The 22870-nt window shown below is 34.7% G+C and overlaps 1 protein-coding gene across 14 annotated transcripts in view; it reads left to right on the forward strand.

Moving 5' to 3' along the window:
* The window catches only part of DMD (dystrophin), a 1045484-nt gene that overhangs the window by 675994 nt on the left and 346620 nt on the right, over positions 1–22870 (forward strand). For all 14 annotated transcript variants that reach the window (XM_068179791.1, XM_068179794.1, XM_068179795.1 and 11 more), the window contains one exon: positions 6950–7114. In XM_068179791.1, coding sequence (XP_068035892.1) covers positions 6950–7114 — 165 coding nt within the window. The remainder of the gene's footprint in view (positions 1–6949; positions 7115–22870) is intronic.

Raw genomic sequence — 22870 nt, forward strand, 5'->3', positions numbered from 1 at the left:
TCATGCGCAGTCCTCTGCTGCAAGGCCTCAGGAATGAATATGGGGGACACTTTGGGGTCTTTGGTGGTTTATGACACCTCCTCAGCTGCCTCTCACATAAATGTCCCATGTATGTGGCCTTCTTGGGGTCCATCTTCTCTTACAACTGAGCCAGTCTGTGTAAGAGAAGATGGAGTCATGTCACACATCCAAAAACTCTTGTCCTCCCACCCCAAACCCATATAGAGCTGATTCTCAGCACAACTGCTGAGTTTGGCTTTCTTTGTGGACATATTCTTCTCCCTCCAACCTTGTTTACTTCTTCCTAGACCTGAGATAATTGGACAATAGCATCACCTTTATCTTACTTCAAACTCCCATCAGGGGGCTTAGCTCACAGTCCAGTTCCCATCAGGAAGCACATTCATGTGGGGAGTGGACTTTAGTGGTAGCAGTTTCTTTAAACAATTTTGCCATAATGGGCAAAATACTAAGTCTTTAACCACTGCAGTTCATCACAGAACTATGTGTAGCCTGGGGAATATATATGGTACTTCCTACTGTAAAACAGGGAAATGACATTTAGGGCATACTACATTTATTGTAAAATAATTTTCCTGTTGGAATATCCTTCATTAAGAATTACTGAAAAGACTAGACTCTAAAGCCTTTGTGGCTGCTTTTGGATTTCAGGAACTGAATAAGAAAAAAAGATAAAAATATTCCTGGACTAGATTATTTAGCAGAGATTTAAGGCGGAGAGATTTGTGCTCAAAAATGTCCTTGACAAAGGAGAATTGCTGAGAGTGAAGAGCAGAATGAATGAGAATTAGTTACAAGTATTACATATAAAAATACAGACATTCAGAAGACTGTGATATACATGATCATATTACCATGGAAGAAAAACAAAGCAAGTCTTTGGAGTAAGGGAATATGTTTGGTTGCTTTTTAAGAATCTAGACAGCCAGATAAAGGAGAAAATTGTTTGGGGCATTGTTTTTTTGGATTGCTTTAGTTTTCTTCATTCATGGGGAAAAAAAGATTTTTTAATAAAAATGAGAGTAGAAAATATTACAAATATTCCATTGAGAAGTTTTTGAAAAAACAAGACCAAATAAACACCTGCCAAGATCAGGTCCTGTGAGCCTTGCAAGGCAACATGAAATGGTAGAAAAAACACAAATAAAACTCTTCTATATTTAGCAAATGAAATCTTCTATCCATATTTTTTGTAGCCTGCTTTAATCTTCCTCTAATAATAAAATCTTTACTCCAACTTTGTCAGAGACACTATGGCTCATAAATATTCATGAGTTTAAAGGAATTACATAGATTTTGTTTTAAAGTCAATATTGAGTCTGCTAATGCAAATGGCTCAGTTAATTAACTAAATGGCATCCTAAACTGAACTTATATGAAACTCTTTTGTACTCTGATTGTTTTTCATGAAGAAATGATGCATATAAATCAACTTTTCCTTCTTCCATTTTAAATCATTCTTTAGTACATGCTGTAGGGATGGTGATTTTGAGCAGATCAAACTTTCTGAACAGTGGATGTAAGAATTTCTGTTTCATGTAATCATCTTACAAGTGCTATGGAATTGTCAGTTATAATTTATCGATAAGTCTGGATTGAAGTTTGCATTTAATAGTTGTTATGACTTCAGTTATTTCTTTATTATCCAATTCCTCCCTTGGATGATATCAAACCTGCTTTCAGTCCAGTTATGCTCTGGGCTGATTGCAGTGTTGTCAGTCACTGTCACTTCTTTTCCTAATATTTCCATTTTTTCTGAAATGGAATGGTATAGAAGAAGCTGCTGCTTTATTTACTTTTAGTAAGCAAAGAAATTCATACAGAAAGCTTCCTCAATTCTTCATACAGAATGCTTCATTTTTCTCTATGCTAGTAATTCTGATTTTTTTTAAACCTGACTCTATCAGTTATCCTATATTTGAAGCCTATTTTCATGAAGTCCTTTGTATATCTGAGTGACCCTCCCAAGGGGGCCATACAAAAATAACATTTTTGAAAATCTTCACAGATATCCCACAACATACTTTTGCTCATGTTTATTGCAGCTTATCTTGTTATGCATATCAGGATAGCTAAATTTTAATCCATACTCTGATTCCTCAAAATAATGTCCATTTATAAGTGCTGTCCTCTTAGAGTTTGGTGAGGCAGATAGGAAGAAAAAGGGTACTTTAGTATTGGAGGAAAACTGACATATTGTCACTGCTGTTGAAATGTTGGTATTTGGGATTTCTTTGCTCTCCATTTACCACTAACAAAATTCTTCATATTCTTTTTTGAAAAATTACATGTTGGAGAGATGCATGTCCTCATCTGTATTCTCAAATAGCTGGGTAATAACTGCATTGTTTTCTCTTTGGTCATTTCAGGTAAACAGGGAAAGAGATTGATTTATGAGAGAGAAATGATGTTTGAAATCAGACATCAGTCACTCAAAGTATAATATGTACAAGTCATTTCAGTGGTTTTCCTTACTTTTATTTATAATGAAGACTTACTAGTAATATAACTCATCAAGTTAATTAATTTGCAATAACATTTCTGACTTCTGCAAAACTATTCCCCAATATTTGATATTTCTTACTTACTGTCTCTACCTAATTAGTTTCAACTTTTTCATTTTGAGCATTGTTCTTGAGTTAAAAGATTGAGCTGTAGCTCCACAACCGTTATTTTAATTGATATTGCTTTAATTGAATCTGCTTTCTGGAAATTCATAAGAATTAAACAGAATGGCAAACTGGATATGATTTTTCAGCAGGTGACATACTTTATAAAAATCCTTCCTCCCTTTATACCTGTTATCGTAAGAACATCATTCCTTTCCGTCTGCAGAGCTCTAATTCTTCCTATAGTGCGTGCATACAACTGTGTGCAGACTGAAAAAAATAACTATCTAAAGCTCAAGTGAGAAATAGCAGTGGAAAATTGGAGCAAGGGAAACATTTCATGTTGCCAAGATGAGCATAGGTAAGGTTTTGCACCAAAGTAATCAGATTGGGGTAGGGATAGAATCAGCATAGTACTGTGTTATTTAGGTGACTTGTGGGGGAAAATTATGCAAGACATCAGGTAAAGATGGAAGAGAAGCAAGCAATGAATATAATTTTAAAATTCATAAGGAGAAGAAATTAAAATACTTATAAGACGACCTAGGTTTTGAAAGTATGCAATTATTCAAATTTCAGATATTCTCATGTTTTAAGAGATGTTACTTTTTTTGTGCTGGCAGGTTTTTTTGTGAATTTTTTTGCGTGTGTTTTAATGAAAAGAGCAAAATTTAGAATAATTAAAATTTAATATGTGGAAAATGGTCTGAGAGTTTCAGGTTGGAATAAAATTTAATATTGTGAAGACCAGTGTCAGTTGGTAAAATTAAGCACTTCTGCTGTTTCACCATTTAGAGCTTAAATCTTTTGCATTTTTCTGTCACTAAGCTTCCAATTAATCTTACTTAATTAGCACTTGAACTAAAGTACAAAATTTTAGATGTATCACATTCTTTGAGATTAATGTTTGACACGTAACATTGAAATTATATAGTCCTTTGATGTTGAACTCAGATTTGTTTTCTTTGAAAGTATAATCCATACTTTTGGTGTTTCCACTTGCAAATTCATTTTGCATCTCTGGTTGCAAACCAAGGTGTATTGTCAATGTTGATCTGTTGTGAAATAAAGCAAAGTTGAAAATGTTTAATTTGTACTGAAAGGGATAACCCAGATTTTTAGAAAGATGCTCCAACTGAAATTACTTTTATTCAATTCATGTTTTTATTTGCACCCTGTCTTCCTTGCCAGTCTGCAGCACTGCTTCATCAGGCCTGTGTCAGTCCTAGGCAGACCCTGGGGAAAGCATTTCATGTTTGTCCTATTTTCACTCTGCTGCTGGTGTTTCCTTATGGTCACTGTTCATATTGGTTGTTACTCTTAGAAAAGAATTCAGCCATCATCTGATAAAACTTCGCAGTCTTCCTTAAATAGGAGGGAAAGACATAAGATACGAAAGGGAATGAAAGTAAGTAAACACTGGATAGTTACCCCAAGACAAGTGAATAAAAGGAGGATGGGGCCCAAAGCAAAAATGTAAAAGAGAGTATTGAAGTGGGACACTAGCTGCTGCTCATTCCTCCCTGGAGGCATCCAAGAACTTCTACCAACTCATTGAGAAAGCCCAGAAACAGCAGCTGTGGGACTGCTGTAGCTCCCACCAGCACTGGAATCCCACCTCAGGGGTGCATCTCCTGGAGTTGTGAAGAGCAAGCTGGAAGGACTGTGAGTAAAACAGTAGGGAAGATTCTGGAGGGCCCCATCTCCACATGTACTCCTCTGCCACAGAAAGGCCATAAATCTGAACAGCCAGTCATCATGTCCATGCCCATTACTCCGTGGAGGTTTTCCAATTTATGCTTCTGGTGAGCTGCAGAATTAGCTCAGGAAACAAGTTAAGACTGTCCCCCAGGAGACAGTCTGCAACAGTACCTTGGCTTGATAGGCAGACTTGTAATTACCTTAAACTCATCAGGCTCTAATTTGATTAGCCAGCTTGATAGCTTTATGCCAGAGCTTACAAAAAACCCCAAACAAACCACGGTGAGGTGGCAAATGAAATCCCCGATAACCAGAATCTAAGGCTCTGATTCTTACACAATGGCATGTGACACATTACTTGGATTTTACAAGGAATTGCCTTGTAAAATGCTTACCTCTATCCCTAACCTGAGTTGCTGAAAGTTTTTTATTTATTTGCTGTTGTTCTTTTTCATATCTGTGGTAAAATTAGATGACACTTCCATATATAATTAACTGATCATATTTACATAAATTTATTTTTATATTAAACATATTATAATCCTATATTAGTGCTATAATTTTAGAGCAAAATAGAGGAGACTATTTGTAAGAAGAGGCTGCATTTATTTAAATTACAGTTTACCTCTCATCATAGATGGGATAAATAAATATTTTGAAAACAGTGGCTGAAGTACAGCCTGTCACCAAAACTTAATCATTCATCTTCTGCTGTTCTGGATGGACTATGCCTTAATCTATAATTTGTTATTTCCCCCTTTCTCTTCCTCTCCCCAAAATCTCCACAAATTTTTCTTTCTCTCTCCTGTCTGCACCTAAAATATTTGATTAATGTTGATTGGAAGCAGATTAATTTAAATTTCAGATCTTCAGATGTCAGCTTGGATTTTTATCTGCCTATGACTACCTATTTGCTTTCAGTTGTATTTCTGTGGAACTTATTTACATTAATATTAAAGCTAGTAAACATTAGAGATTAACATTCAAAAGTTGTAAGAAAGATGAAACCAATCTTCTATGAAATTAGGCCAAGGTCTGCATAAATTTTGAGTTAACACATAAGGGAAATGAATGCATTTTTAATTGTTTTCTTTCTTTTCTGGGGCCATTCTGGAAAAGCAAATTTTTAAATTATATTTTAAAATATTAGGAAGACAGTAAAAGTAATTTGCTTCATGGATCACTCTTTATTAAATAGGATGTTAAGAGGCATCTATGATGACCAATGGAGGCAATGTAATATATGGCAAACCAACTTCTTGAATTTCAAATACCCCTTGCATACAGTCTAAAAAATCACATGCAGGGATTAATTTAGTACCTACAAATCAATATTCTCACACCAAATTTTTAAAGAAACCTACATGTCATGAGGCAGTTGTGTTCCTTGCATTCTCCCAGCAGCTGGTGGTTCAGTTTTAGTATCACTCATTGCTTACGTGACTCTGAGTTTGGATTTATTGTCTTCTGAAAAATGTCAGGGATTAGAAGTACAGGGCACTAATACTTCTGTAGCCAGGCAATATGATAATAGTGTTACCATTAAAGCTGCTTAACTTTACAGGGAATGTGTTTTATATCCTGTGTCTCAGAAATCTCATGTATTGCCGCTTTTAAGAGGGCCATTTTGGTAAAAAATATGCTTAAAAATGAACATTAGGAAACTTTACTTTTCATTATATGGAAAACTAACCATATTTCTTGCCTGATTACTGATGAACAGCTATAGTTCTGTACCTGCCCATGCCCTAGATTTGCTGCTTTTTTTGTTTGTTTGGTTTGGAAAGTACAGATGGTTTCTCCCCTAGTGTATGTTTGCAATGTTGCCCATGGTGTAGAGTTGTGACACCTCACCTCTCTAGCTGTAGAAAACAGTCTGAGAAGGACAGCATGGAGCTTTATGTTGGCTTATTTTTTTGCCAGCCTGTTCCTACATTTACTCCAAGTGCTTCAGCGATGGATTTGAACTGTGCCATTCACTGATTCTTAATTTCTAATATTGTTGCCATAGAAGACTGTGCTTAGTTAAAAATCTGACTGCTTTGAATGTAAATCAGAGAACTAAGTTGCCTGATCTGAATTGATGATATATTTCTTCATTATTTTTCTTCACTGTGTGCATCTGTTTATGCATCTATGGATCCACTTGGCAACTCAAGACACCTTATAAGAAAACACATGCTTATAAATATCTACATTTAAGATGTCAAAAAAAGGTTAGCTATAATTCCAGTGATCAATTTCATGTTTTCAATTTTTTTTCCTGATTAAAAATTGAACTTTAAAACAATTACTATATAGAGACAACATTTTTAATAAAAACACTGAAAAGCCTGATGGTAAGGTTTGATTTTTTTTTTTAATTATTTTATTTTAGGTTTTTGTATGTGTGTTTTGGATTTTTTGCTGGGTTTTTTTAGGACAGACTGTTTCAACTGAGTTGCAAGATACCTCCCATAGTAATTTGATTGTTGTGTCTACTCTCTCTTTCCCTTCTTCAAGTATATTAAACTTTTATTTTAACATTTTATATAAATGTATAGATGTGTAGCATTAAATAATTTTTGTAGTTTGTTTGTGGTTTTTTCACTAAAACAATGGTTTCTGGTATTTTTCAGGTGTCCAAAGATCTTCCAGAAAAACAAAAGGAAATAGAGATTCTGCTAAAGGATTTTGTGGAACTTGATCAACAACTAAATCAAGTGATCCTGTGGGTAACACCTGTCAAGAGCCAGCTAGAGCTTTACAACAAAGTGGGTCAGCCAGGAGCCTTTGATATTAAGGTAAATTTTCCTCCATTTTAAAAAATCATTGGAGTACTTAGTGGTCAAAAATTCAGTTGCAGCATCAGCTGTATCGTGTTTATTAATGATGTAACTTTGAGGCAGAAGTCAGCAATACTTCCCAGAAGTTCAAAACTCTATGAATTAAGGAAACCTTTTATTCTTTTCTTCTGAATGGTTTTTAGTGAGAGGGCTGATTAGAACTAATGGTTCTAAGATGATATATAAGTACAACCTATTATTTTTGCCATATTATATACATGAAAAAATAGCCCTAAAAGTCAGTGCATCAAAATTTAATATAAAGTGAACTAAAATTCATTATATCAGTGTTGAACCATTAAAGCTATTTCATTAAAGCTATTATGACTATATGAAAATCAGAACTTTTAGGAACATAATGCAGTTCTGATATTGCAAGGAAAGATATTTAACTGCACAGATAACACTCCAGAATCAATAAGGGAACTAATCTAATAACTGTGAGAAAAATATTTGTAATCTGATATTTGATATATTTAAGTATAAAAAAAGATGTCTGTGTATGGGTTGACTGAGGCTAGAGGAATTAAGGCTGAAAAAATACTGTCCAGAATCAACTGGCCTGCTGGGTATACACTTAGATCTTTTGGCTTTGCTTTTTATCAATGCATACATGGTCTGCAGATAAACTGAGGAAATATTTAATGTACAATAGATAATCAAAATCTCTGAGGTTAAAGATTATAGTAGCTCAGCATCTTGTTCACATAAGAAGATTAAACAAAAGACACTGAGTATTGGTTTGTATCAATTTGATGGTGCAATTTTTAGCAGAAAATGAAAAATAATGTAAATATTCAAGATTTTCTTGTCTTCCAAGAAAAGGAATAATACCTTCTCCTGAAGATGTATGGTTTTTCAGAGCATGTTATTAAGTTTACTTTAACTTAGTTTCTGCTAAGGAGCTGGTTTAATGCCTAAACATTTTTTAAGCCATACAATGGCATTATATAAAACACTGAATCTCAAGTCCTGTTGCAGTCCTATAATTGACAGAATGAGTACAGTAATAGCATTCATTCCCTTTCAAATGGATAAAATCAGTGTAGCTCTTTGCAAATGTCATTATACGTGCTGAATGACTGATGCAATTTTGGTTTCAAGAAAACTAAGTCCTTATCTCCTGTAGTTTAGCAAAAAAATTTTAGGTGTTTCAAATATTTTTCTATTTTGTTCCTGTATTTCTAGAATGATTCCACCAGTGAATTTTATATAAAATGAAAATAGGGCTAAATTTCTACAAATTGTAGGACTATTGTTTTCCATACTTATTGTGAATGAAATGTTGTGCTTGGCTCTTCCATCTTGTGGTGATGTGACTAGAACATTTCTGAAACTGGTTGAAAGAGCAGGAAAAAATGAAAAAAAAAAAATTAAAAATCTGTAATCCTGAAATGGAGGGAAGAAGTCATGTATGCCCTGAGAGGTGGGGGGGACAATGAAGACCTCCAAAGAAACTCAAATACCCTTTCTCTCTGTGAAAGTCTACACCATATTTCTTTCACAGAAAAAGTTATATCACTTTCCTGTAAAGGCTGACCAGTTTTGGTTGTAGGCAATTTAGCTATGATTATAAGGACTTTAAGGATTATAAGAACTACTACTATTAAAAGGCCTGTAATCATATACAGTGTATTTGCTTCTTATCTGCATGTTATCTATGTGGATTGCTTTTAAAAGACACAGATTTAACTTCTTTAAGATGTTGAATTAGGTTTATCCAGACTGCAGGTTTATTTTGACTGAGAGAAACATTTACATTTAAGACACTATTAATTATCTCTGAAGGCCGATTATCTCTGAAGGCAGATCCTCAGAACCTTTTTTTAAGATTTAGCAGAGTAGGGCCATTAATAGCTACAAAACACTTTAAGAATGAGTAGATATAATTTAGGAAAGCAGCCTATTCCTGATAGTGTTCAATTTTACACTCACTTCAAACATTCAGACCCATGCTAACATGCTGTCTGTCCTACACTGGGTCAAGCCTGGACATACATACCCGCTCAAATCCTTGTTGAAATGTTTATATTTATGTGTTTTTAAAAATTGCTATGCTAATTACAACTTAAATGAATTACAACTGCTATGGCTAATGCTAATGTATGCCTTTAAAAAAGTAAGGATGTGTATCCTACCTATGGAAAGGATGTGTCTTTTGCTCTGGTATTCCCAGATGCGCCATAAATATTCAACAGTTATTCTACAACCATTTTAATGCCTTCACCAATATCCAAACACTGAAGTATCTTCTATAGGATTTCATAACTCCTTTTCTCAGAAACAACAGTGAAACTTATGATCACCTAGTAGAATGAAAAGCAAAGTGATAATATTCTTAGAAAAGAGACTGGATACAAAATTTTACAAATTATCTTTTTGGACATTCTAAAAGCTTGGCAGCTATGAAGCAGATGTTTACAACTGGCCATCACACTTGTAAATACAGTACTGGAGTGAAAAGGACTAGGTTTATGTAAGTCCTCAGTAAAAACAGACTATTTTGGTTATAAGATTTGATGTAATGGCTTGCAAATTTTAATTTTAATTTCATTTGAGACATTGTCTTCTATGAAATTTCTGTCAATGTTCTTCATGCTCTTACTAAGCCTGCAAGGTAAAGTTTTCCTTTCTCTCCAGCCATTAAGTCCTCACCTGACTCTTTTGTTTTCTAATTTGTTTTTGCAGAAAAAGAGTTCCAAAATTAACATGAGTCAATATAAACTTTACCTGTTGTAAGGTTAATTTCTAAAAGCCACAAAATATTGAATGTTAGAAATTTTCTGACATCAGAAGCAGGTTGAAATAAATTATAAGAACATGTGGGGTTGGATAGGTAGAAGACAAAGAGGACGTGGATATGTGTTTATTTTAAATGTATTGCTGAGGTGTCTTTAGCTTACTAGCAATATTATGTTGAAGTAATATGCCTATTTTAAAGCAAGTTTCTTGCATTTTTACTTATATTTAGCAAATTTCAATTACAGAAATTTGTGGTAGCTGAAATTTTAAAATTATACAAAAAGTAAAGTGCATCTAAAATGCCAATTATCAGTATTCTGAAAGAATTTTTCAAAATACAGTGATTTTTTCTCTCAAAACCGTAGCAACCTTTGCTTCTGACATGCAGCTATAATCTGAGAACTATCATTGTTTTTTCTTCCACAAATCAAGGGATATAATAAATGCAGGTCCTTATCAGATAGTCTGATTTAACCTTTTAAATAATATTGATCTATATAATACATGCATGATAAGTATATAAAGGAGAATATCTGGGAATTTCACTTTCACAACTCACACTGACAACTTTCAATTTCTCTGAATTAATACCAGTTTAAATTTTTCCACCTGCAAAAATTATCTATTTAAAAGAGATGAGAAGTCCCTTCAATTTACTTAGAAGAATAATTAAATAAAATCTCTGGCAGTGTTAACCTTTAATGATGGCACAAAAGTAATTCTATGAGAGTAAAAAAGGTGCAACCAAAGGCAAAATTATTATTTGTTGTTACAGAGAACTTGACAAAATAAGACTTTGAAGACACAATGCATAATTGGGCTTGGTGACAGGTAGAGCAATTAAAATCCTTCCTACAGCTCTTAAATCTACATCTCTATTAGTAGTTATGAAGTGTCCAGGACCATTTCTTGGCCTAGAGGTTAACTGGTGCAGCACAGCTGGTATCCTTTCAGCAACAATCCCAACTCCCCCAAAAACATGATTGCATCCAAAATGCCTGTTGCTGCATCTGTGGCTGGTGCTAATCCCCGACCATGCCTGGGCATTGCCTCAGACCTTGCAGTTTGTCCCATGTTGGAAGCAAAGCTCACAATTTAATGGTGTGGGCAGTTATGCTGAATAATTTGAGCATATGCCCTCTCCCTTTTTAGTTCATTACTTCTGTCACCACATACAAAATCAGGGAAAAATTAAAATTAGTTATATGAAAATAAGAGTTGTTGAGATCCAATTATTGAGAGATGTCTTTACCCAAACTGAGGTGCAAACATGATCATATGCTGAAGTCAAAAATACAGATTTTGTTTAACTGTAAAATGTGAGGTAGAGAGATAGAATGAAATAGAAAAGAGAGGAAAGGGAGAGAGAGAGCGAGAGGAAAAGAGAGACAGAGGTTAAGCAGAAGATAGGTACCACCCATGGATCCAACTGTGTCCTGGTCTTCCTTCACCAGGGGCATTCAATGGTGGGGGCCTCAAGTTCATTTAAAACTTTTCACTATTTAAAGACTCTTGCAACCTAAGGAATTAATGATCATTGGCTAAACAGTTCACGGTTCCATATGCTTAATACCTGATGTTTCCTACACTTGAATCCTAAGTTTAGTAAAAACATACATAGAGGGACAGGCTGTTTCCTCCTTCACAGTAATGCTATTAGAGAACAGAAGAATAGAAGATGCAGACATAAAGAGATTGGACAAGTCCAGCATGCTCCTTGGTCACCCATGTGGAGTAAGACCTTGTGGTGACCAAGGTACATACCAGGTGATTTCACAGTCCTACAATCCCTGGAACGTTCTGTCATTTGAGGTTTTGGGCAACATCTTAGCTTCTAAAGTATGTACAAATGTCAGTTTAAAAAGCAGCAAAAAAAATGTTAAGAAAAATGTGAACATTATTAAATTGTAGAAACAAATTTTTTAGCTATTCAGTCCCAGAAAGCATAATGTACTTTGCAACAGCATTTACTATAAAAGATATTTCCTGCTGATTTTTTTTTTCCTTTCAGCTCATTCTGTTATCATAACTCTATACTTAGTTCAAAGAATTACAGTATGGCTCAATAAACCCTAATATATTTTATGCCATTATGATTTGTCTTTGTAATTTTCTTGGCCACAAGTTAGAGGCTGTAGTGCCACAATTAGAACCCTCATCCTCAGTTAAGCATGACAAATTTTAGCAGTGGTGTCAAAAATCACACTCATTTCTCAATACATAAGAAATGTATGTATTGAGTAAGAGTAGAGAAAGGTTTCTTCATTCTCAGGATCTAGAAAGCCTCTGTACCAGTGTTTGCATCACTCATTATCTTCATCCTTAATTACAGTTTTCTTCTATAAACTGTCAAATATACATATTTTTTTCTTTTAATTTCAGAAACTATCAAAATAAATCAACATTGAAATGCATATTTTCAGGCTACACATGTAAAATATTAGGATAGATCTTTGCTCTTTGTGTTAAATATTTTTTTTACCAAGTTGATGTGATCATTTCCAATAGCATATGTAGCCTACACTTATGAAATACTCATGTATATGCATGGGGAAGTAATGAAATCTACATATATAAGAAAGTCTTGATTCCTTTGCTACTCGAGAGCACTGGAACACTTCCAAGTGTTCAGTGTACCAGCTTCTCATGCTTGTAGGATATATTTCATATTGTGTCTTTTACAACTCTGGTTTCCCAGGCTTGACAGTATGACTCTGTCTGGGTTTGTTCTTTGACCTGGGTTTGCCCTCATTGTGATAGCTATTTTGCATGATTTAGTATTCATACTTCACCAACTTAGATTGTATCATCATGAATTTCCAATTTTATAACATGGTGCCAAGGAAATAGTACAACAGTTGTTTGCATTATAGCATGGAAAAAGATTGGAGTACTTAACAGAACAGCTCTGTTTACCATACAGCTTCTTTCAGCATTGGTGTCTAAGCTGTGGGTGTTACAGCCACAGTCAATGGATGCAGCCATGGCAGGAGAACTTTCACAAATGACATGCTAAAGCTCAGGTCTTACTATGTGATTGTTTTTTACATGCTGGTACTTTTTTTTTCAATCAGTAACTTCTCTCAGTAATATTGACTATGTAATGCCTTGTTTCCTGGTCCTGCTTTCAATTTATGTTGATCAACTTTGTTTTCCTTCCTCTCTCCTTCTGTAGATAAAAGATCTACAGCTAAAGATGTGCATTTTCTAACTCCTGCATATTCAAATACCGTGGTTTTGCTGGTTGCATTGCCACAATCTTTATTCATATAAGTAAACGTGAGTCCTAGGAAGTGATGGCTGCTTTTCAACTCTTAATGCAACCATATCCCCTCAGTGTAAAGCTAAGGCCCTGCAGGATAACATGGGTGATATGAAATACTGTCTGTCAGTGAAGGAATTTTGACATGAGGAAGTTTTATTTAGCATTTTCAGATCTGCCTGGTTGTTGACCCTAACAGCACTATCTCCAATTTTTCCTTGCTTCTTGGGCTCTAAAAGCATAAGCTTGCTTCTTTCAAGTCTGTGGCAATTTCATAGTATTTTGATATACATTTCCCAGGTTATTTTGGCAGTATTTTGGGCTACAAATGTGTGGGATAGCCATCTAACAGCAGAAGAGAGTAGATTTAACAGCAGAGAAAGCTGTGTAGCAATTACTGAAATGTGGACATCCACGAACTTCTAATAGGATGGTCTCCACCTTCCCTTTTAACCTAGACATCACTGACAAACATTTTGCCAGGTATTTTTCTTTTTGCAAAAAATATTATTATTAAAATGAGCCCCTAGAACAAGCCCACAAATATTGCTGGGCTATTAAGATATTATATGAAACATTTATACAGAAACAGTTACAACTTTTGCATGTGTTATGCCAACCCTGCAGCTGGCTTTGAACAGTCAGCAATTTGTCATCTCTGAGATATGCACAGAATTGGTGTAGTTGGTTCAGAGTAAGGTCAGAAGATACTACTCTGGTCATCCAGTCAGACCTACTTTATAAAGTCATCCTTTCCGTTTTCTGGCTTATTTTCTGCTTGAACTGCAGCACACCTCTCTCAAAAATAATAATTTAAAAATCCCAGATGAAGCCAAACCAGACAAGACCAGCTTCTAATTTCCACATATGAACAGTTATCCACGTCTCCTGGTAAATAATTTCAGTGGTTGAGTTAAAAACTTGCACATTTTTTCCTCAGCTGAGTTTATTTAACTCCATCTTTCTGTCACTGCTTTGTTTGCCAAACTAGAGAGAGGTTCAATACTGTATTAATAGACAGTAATTAATTTCTTTCCTAAAACTTGTTTTTTCACCATACGTACGGTTGTTCTAATTCAGACAAGAAAGCAAATATGGAGTATCTAATTACTATTAGTTCAAAAAACAATTATTGTAGTGGTCAAAGCAATTATTTTTTGGGTCCTGAAAAAAAATATGGTTATCTTTAATCACAAGTTTTTTTTTTTTTGGCTACGTCAGATAATCAGAGTCTAAGTAGGTGGCAAATGTTGCTATAATGGAAGTTATAATGAAGTCGTTTCTTCATTGTCTCCTTAATGGAACATTTAAGGACATACATGAGCACTTTGAAATCTGTTTATTCTGCTCTAGTCATCCAGATTTAATATACTTAAACCTTTTAGGGTTACATTATTCTGAACATGTGGGTATAGACCTATACTTTACACTTTGAAACAGCTTTGCCTGTGGCATCAACAATTGGTGGAGCTCCAAAGTTATGGCTCAAGGAAGTTGTGCAAGTACTGACCTTTATGTCATCCTACTGACTGTTCTGTTGAGATTTGTTTACTTCAGTTGCAAGAAAATAAAGGGGAATCTTGGAAGTGATGCTGCTCTAGTTGATAGCATAAGAAAATACCTTCAGAAAATCTAACCAACTTTTTTTTCTTGATTTATCCCAGTTTTCTTTTCCTCTATTTTTTTTTTTTTTCTGATAGTCCTGGTCAATCCCAATTCTGCATATAACAGGACCCCAAGTCACTGAGAGTTTTGATTAGAGATTTCCAAATGTCTTGCTTACAGGAAGAACCCTAGAAAGCTTCAAAGCATGGTTAAATTCATGCTGTATTTGAAAGAACAGAGTGAGAATAATAGGGTTTTCTTAAGTATATAAAAATCAAAATGACTGGATAAGACATACCAGAAGTAAACCTACTGCAACTGTGACTAAGATAAAATTAACATTTTGCAATCTGTTACAGTCAGATTGCACTTTTTAAATGTAGTCCATGTAACGTTTGTGGTGTGTGAAGGCTTTAGAAAAATACTTTAAGTGGGAGTTAAAAGCTATTTTACAGCCAAAAAAAATCCAACTTCTTTGTAATATGTATATAGTAAGGCTGTTTTATTGTGTTGTGATGCAGTCAACAAGATACTATTAGCCAAAAATAATTTTAGAAACCCAAATATGTAAAGAATGAAAAGTAAGTTGTCTAGTAAGCTAAGAAAAGCTTACAAATAGGCTAATGCTTATATGGTTTTAGTTGCTCATAAATTTTATCTGTTACTGTGGAATACTTACTTTGTTATTTAGTGTTTGAAATCTAAAGGTCAGTGTTTTTATAAAGTCAAACAGTTACAGACTTCTGAAAAATTTAAATTCACAGATTTCTTCAGCCTTGCTCAATTAACATAATAAAACTTGTTTTCTCTTGCTCTCCAGCCATGCAGTCCAGAAACATCTTAGTTAACCTAGAAAAGAAGTATCTAGTACCTTTGATATCTTTTATTACTGATAGCAATCTTCATTTAATACAATTTTCAATTTTTTTTTCCATCTAACACATTCTAAGTTTCTGAGGCAGTGAGATTTTATTTAGTGAATTCCTACTTCAAATACTAAATTTTGAAAGGAAAAAAAAATGCTGTAGAAGAAATTGAACAGTCATTTTTTAGTGTTTGAAAGAGTCCTGGAACGTACTCTAATCTTGCCATGGATTGATGTAGTTTAATGTTGAGGTTTGATTAGTGTAGTCCAGAAAACAAAGGATGAATTCTATATTCTATATATTTTATATTTTAAATGTCATTTCACCTTCTTAGTTATCTATTATATTCTTATAATCAATACTTTTTGATGGTAGAAATAATCTTAAATTAGTGGAAAAAGTCCATTAACTAGTTTGGGTCAAAGTGTATGTAAAACAGGAGCTTTTTTTTCCCTCTGATTTTTTTTTTCTTCTCTTTTTCCTTTTTTTTTTTTTTTGTTTTTTTTTTTTTTTTGGTCAGTGGCAGCAAATGGGAAAAGTACACATGAAACTTCTTATAAGGAAATTAAAATACAGATATTTACCCAACCTTATTCCATATTCATCTCTGTCTGGTTGAACAAGCTGCACAGTGTAGTAAAGGCAGACATCACATAAACAGTGTTTAGGTTTTCTTCTTTTGCATTTCTGGACTTTATTTTAATAATATGCATATTACTATTGTATGCATTTACATGGAGTCCATTTATATTTAATACTTTCACAAATTCTTTGTCACTGCAATGATTTACTATTTTAAGGACCCAATGCCCTGGGATGCTTATCTTGATTCCAGTTTCCCTGCAGTTAAAAGAGGACCTGAAGCTACTCTATTCCAATCTGAAGAGACAACCTTATCCCTCATGTTCTGCAAACATCTGCAGCTGCTGCTCCTTTCCTCTGCTGGAGAGCTCAGGATGTGTGAGATGGAAGGAAGGATATGGGGAGTGGGCACAGAGGGAGGCAGTACTGCCTGCTCCTCCTCCTCATACCTGTTGAAAGCCTTAGGAGTCATCATCCCTCCTTCTAACCATAGGAAAAGGTTAAAGCTGCACTTTCTGGGACTTTTTCTGGTCTTTACTTCAGCACTGCCATTTCCCCTGGAAAACAGTTTTCTAGGGTGATTGTGACAGATTTAATATAGATGATGAGGACATGGAAAAGATGGACAGAAATGCAAGTCCCACTTAAGGAATGGATAGAGAAATGACACTTCTGCATAGGAAGTGAGTTGGCAGAATGCAGAAATTCATTTTTATACTGCTAGCTCACTGAACACCCTGCTGACCCTTTCAAATCATCTTCTCCAGACAATATAACAAACCACTTTATATTTTCCAGCCACCTTTGACTCCAAATCCTCTTGCAATCTCAATGGTCCTTTCTCCCTGCTTATTCAGTTTCCCAATCTTTTCTCTTTACTCCCTCCTTACCTCTGGGTCATCACTCACTCCTCCTGTGCTCCTCTACACTTGAGTCCTTTCCCAAGGCATATACAGACTTGATTTTTGATTATACTGCTTCAAACTCTTTCTGAGTGTAGAATTTATATCGGTTTATTTTCTGTGGTGGTCACTTGTCATATATTTTAAATAGCATAATGAGTTTATTTTTGGCAGATAAAAACTGACCATCCTTAACAAAAAATTAATGACTCTTTATTTTTAAAAACTAACATGTATTTGGATTTTGTCCTTGATAACTTTGAATGACAATAAGAAGGCTGTCAACTCTTGTCAATCACTTCATTATATACTTGACAAGCTTAAGTTAGAACAGAAGAGAAGAGCAAGGCTGAGGAGTAGCAAACCTAATTCTAGATAAATAAAAGAAAATTACAGGAGAGAGTGGAAATGCCAAATGGACATTGCTGTATTTTTCGTCCATCAGTCATCATTTGTCAGTTTTTTCTTGACAATCTAGGTCCAGATAAGTCAGATTTTTACACTTTACTGATTCTTTTACCTTTTCATTTTGCTAACATACTTTTAAAGGAAGTTTTGAATACAATAAGAGGTAGTGTAATTTGTCTATAAGAGCACATTAGAAATACGTACCTCAGAGATCTGTCTCTGAGGCCTCATTTGGAAAAAGGCTGAACTGGGAAAACTTGAAATTTAAAATACCTATATCTTGATATTCTGTGCCTAAATCATTTATGGCTCTTCCCTGAGATTTTCTTATGGGACTTTGAGGAGCAACCCAATCCATGTTCTGCTTGTGAGCTATGAGCATTTCAACAGTGTGTCCAAATCTCTTCTGGAGAAATCTATTCAAATTGCAAGAATATTAGACAATATTAGCTGCAGGTGGCTTTTGAAAATATGGCAAAACTTTCCCAATGAGTAATGCTTTTAAATTTAATGTATAACAGACTTTGCAGCCATAAGGATGGATTGCAAACACTTCCTGGCATCTCAGGAAGGGAAAGATTTTTGAAAGGTGATCAAGTATTTGATGTGTAGTAGTACTGTTTTTATTGGAAATAATCGAAGATAAATCAAGATGTGATTTCACTGCTGAAAGCATAAGCTTTTTAGCAGTGTGGGTGAGTTGGTTAGAAGTTAGTGAGCTAGAACCTCAGCTTTGGCTTTTGGCTTCCTCCTTGTACTACCGATAACAGCTCAGGTACACTTCAAAGTGTTGTTAGTATAAGCAAACAAATAAAGACAAAAGCAAACTTAGAGAAATGACAGGAAAGTTTACCAAGGCTCTAGTGAAGTTAATACCAATACTGTAGCTTGCTTCAGTGTAGTTATGTTTTCTAAGATAGGAAATTTCGTCTCCTATTCAACAAAACACAGTTTTTGTAACATTCTCACTATCTTTTTCATATGTTCTATTCTTAACAGAAAACATTCTATCTCTTCAAAACACAGTTCTTGAAAGGCCTTGGTTATATTCTTGATAAAAGCATATTATTTATGAAACAGTAAGTCTTCTGTTGTAAGATTATATTTTTTTTTCTCTACTGATCACAAGCAATTTAAAATACTGAAATCTGAAGAGGAGCTCATTCAAATGAACACTTACAGCTGCACAAGGTCCTATTAGCTTTGGCTTCATTTGCTTTGAATTGATTGCTATGTAATAAATATTAGAAATAGGCAATGTATGTCTTCATAGGTTTTTTGTACATTGGAAATTATACAAAGTTTTTGTACCTGATAGATATTTGAATGTTTGATTTGGCTGATATTGTTTTGGATGATATTTGAGCAAAACTTGATTTATTTTTTACTTGCTGATTTAAGTTAAAATAAAAATTTATGCCTAAAGTGATCTTAGTTCTTTCTCACACTGAAGTGATAGTGTGAAAATCACTCAATCCTGTTGCAGATTTTGTGCTAAACTTCCAAGAAAAGGCAGCTTTGACATTGGGTATAGTGGTGTAAAGCTTAACTCTTGTGAGGTGATCTTGTTAAGAGAGTCAATGCTTTTCACTGGAAAAATTTTGCATTTCAAGACACTTGGCAGGTCAGGTGGGAATACTTTCTAAAAAGCTGTTGTGGGTTAATGATGGCAGGCAGCTCAACCCCACACAGCTGCTTGCTCACCACCTGCCCTCCTCCCATCCCTACCTTCCCAGTGGGATGGGTAAAAGAACCATAAGAGAAAAGATGAGAAGACTGGGGGGGTGAGATAAAAACAGTTTAACAGGTGAAATAAACGTGCCCATGCAAGCAAAGCAATGAAGGAATTCATTCACCAGTTCCCAAGGGCAGGCAGGTGTTCAACTATCTCCAGGAAAGTTGGGCTCATTCACAAGAAACAGTTACTTGGAAAGACAAATTCTTTTACTCTAGATGTCTCCCTTTCATCTTTCCCCACAGCCTTTATTGCTAAGCCTTAGGTTATATGGTCTGGGATATCCCTTTGGTCAGTTGGGGTCAGCTGTAGCCATTGTGTCCCCTCCCAGTTTGTTGTGCCCCTCCAGCCTGTTAGCTGATGGAGCAGCATGAGAAACAGAGAAGGCCTTGGGTTTGTGTCAGTGCTACTCAGCAACAGCTAAAATATGCCTGTGTTATCAACACTGTTTTCATTGTAAATGCAAAACATAATGCCATCCAGGCTGCTGTGAGGAAAGTTAGGCTCATCCCAGCTATGCCAAATACATCCATGTAAGCCTGGGCCCAGCTGAATAGCATTTGCTTACTAGTTCTTTGCATTCTTTCTAATAAGAATTTTCTTTTTTCCAGATGAAATCAATGTTTGTGATTCTAAAAAGATCAACTTCCGAGAACATACTTATTTATGGAAATTAAAACAAAAGGAGCTATCACTCAGAGTGTGGATATAACTTCTCCATTTTCATTTGCAAACCAGGCAGTTGAAAATGAACCATCATTCTTTCCATACTATAATAATAAATATAATACTCTAAATAATACTATAAATTCTCTTTATTGAAACCTACCTCTACTTCTGCTGTTGAAGTAATGTACTGGAGCAGTCTTTGCCATTCCTTCCATTGAAACTATTGGAAGATAAATGGTAGAAATACATCCTCATGCATTCTTTTAAAATGATTTATGAAAGACTAATACCAGAAGATGAGCATATCTAAAAACATGTTACAATCAACAAACAGTGCTAGACCAGTAACAGATTTTGATTTTGATTTCTTTCCTAGTTCCTTTTTGTAGCCAGAAACTCCTCTGAAAATGATTATTTTACTAAGCTTGAAAAGAGAATGAAAAGTTGCAGCTAAGCCCTGACTAAGAAAGAGAATAATAAGCAACTAAGAATTTGATGGTAAAATAAATAAATATGTAAATTCTTCCCTCACAAGTTAAATTATTTTTGAATCAGTTTATTGAATAAAACTTCATTATTTATGAAATAAGAGAGAATAAATTCTAATTTCTCTTTCCTGCTTGTAAGAAGAAATTTCATGGCTCAATATTTTTATAATTATCACCAAATTTTACTTGCCAGTCAAGGTGCTTGTGGTGTACCCCATATCTGCTACTGTGTTGATCTAAGTAACTTCTCTTCCTCCAAAGCTGCTATTCTTTAGAACCTAGGAACACAGAATGCTAAGAGAGAGCTAGTAAAATTATTGTGACTTCCCTTATTTTCTTGCATGAATTTCTCATTTTGTTTTTCTGCCAAATTTCCTTTTTTTCTGTAAGTTCTCTTGGGTATGTTATTATCTCTTTTTTATTATGCACTGTAAATAAGAGAGGATGTGCAGAGGATCTGCAGGTGGAACAAGAGCAGCTATTTCATCCTGTCCTGTCCAGTCTCAAAAGAAAATATTCTGAATCACATCCAATTCCTAAGAATTCTGACTGCACCTTTTTGCAGTCCGACTGGATGATTAACTGTGCTTTATCGGTATATGACCACAATAGCCAAATTCTTTTCATATCCTGTATCTGCAGGTCATGTCTCTACAGCTAATAATTTCATCTATCTTCAGTAGCTCCAGGAAATTTCCTTTTCAGGATAGACAGCTGCAATGGATAGATAGTGATTTCTCTGTGTGAGGAAAAATTACTATATTTCATCTCCTCTAGAAGTACAGAAGAAGCTCACAAATTTCTGATAGCCAGCAGGAAAACATGCTTTGGATAAAACATTTTGCTCTGCAGAATGGTGGGGTTTGCAATTTCAGGCATTTTTGCATGGCTTAAATTTTGGGACCTTCTTAGTTCCATTTCTTTGTAGACGATTTCCTTGTTCTTTTCTTTCCTTCCCTTCCCTTTTCCAGTGCTAGGAATAAGGCACATTGGAGGGAACAGAATAATGAAAAACACACCAAGTCTTAAAAGACATTATGTCAGCATATTTTACAAAATGCACAAAGGTTTCACTTGTAGGTTTGCAAAGTGGTTATGAACTCTAAAATTGCACTTTTAGAAGAAAGAGGTCCTTCATGTAGTGGTCTTTTCTGTGTAAGGATTGTTCTGTCCCCAAAATATTTCAAAACTTTTCCAAATAGGTCAAGAATTATAGTTGTAACAATTTTCCAGTCTCTCATTAAAACCAGGTGTCTTTTGTTTGCATACTTTAAAAATCTGAATGTATCTCACAATATTCTTGTCCACATTAAGATAGCTTCTTACATGGGCTTGGGGTCAAATTTTATTCTCACATATATAGAAGATCAGTCAGTTAATGTAATAGGGGAAAGAATTATTATTTTATTTACTCATTAAAATGGCATTTTTATAGGCAGGTGCATAAAACTTTGTCCACTAGTTACAGAATAATTTTAGGGATAATCTAATTTTACACTACTTTGACCTAGGCCACTAATGGAATGGTCTTTAAATTGAATTACTTCAGGGGGTTATTTTGTACTATTTTTCATAAATCCCTAAAACAGGAAGGTGTATTTAAATTCTGTAATTCAAATGTTCACAGAGCATTTTATTTCTATATAGAGATAACTAAAATATTCAGAAAGTTATCAAACCTTTTCATCTGTTGCATTAAAAAAACAGTGGTAAGAGCTTACCTTTCCTTGAATTTTATCTAAATTGATTAAAGTCTTTATAAGTCTTTATTCAGGAAGTTTAAATACTGGCAACTGCATTTTTCCCCCAGTTGATTAAGTTCCAACTCAAGATGGCCACAGAACTGTTTATAGCACAACTTGGGTGTATTCTAATAATATTGTATAAATATCTAAAGTGACTCCCAGGAATGCTGTTGACTGTGCTGTCTGACCTGCCATCAAGATCTGATGCTTATTGTGGTGTAGCTGAACTTTGATGTATTTTAATTAAGTCTCCTCTGACCATTCTGCTTTGTCGTGGTTTGGCTTGTTATCCTGCACCATGAATAGAAAAATGCAGAGCTGAGTCAAAGGAGGTCACTTTTTTAGAATCAAAATTCTTGAAAATGGGAATACATTCATGTTTTCTATCTACTGCCCTTTTTTTTTTCCATGGGAGGAAAATATTAGGCACTCAGAACCTCACCACTTATTTGTAACTTTTTCCTTAATGTGTGGGAATGGTAACTTGAAAGATAGGTGTGAATGTTTTTCTGGAATTTCACATTTACCACTGTTAATAAAGAAGGATAATGTTGTAGGTGACTCCTTCCAAGGGGAATTGAGGGGCCTATATACAAACTGGAAACATCCCACAGAGAAGCCTTTTGCCTCCCTGGGGTCCAGATAAGAGACACGATTAAGACACTCCCTGGACTCTGATTATTACCCACTTCTGGCTGTCCAGGTCAGCA

This window comes from Anomalospiza imberbis, chromosome 2, assembly GCF_031753505.1.
Source record: "Anomalospiza imberbis isolate Cuckoo-Finch-1a 21T00152 chromosome 2, ASM3175350v1, whole genome shotgun sequence".
Classification (NCBI taxonomy): Eukaryota; Metazoa; Chordata; class Aves; order Passeriformes; family Viduidae; genus Anomalospiza; species Anomalospiza imberbis.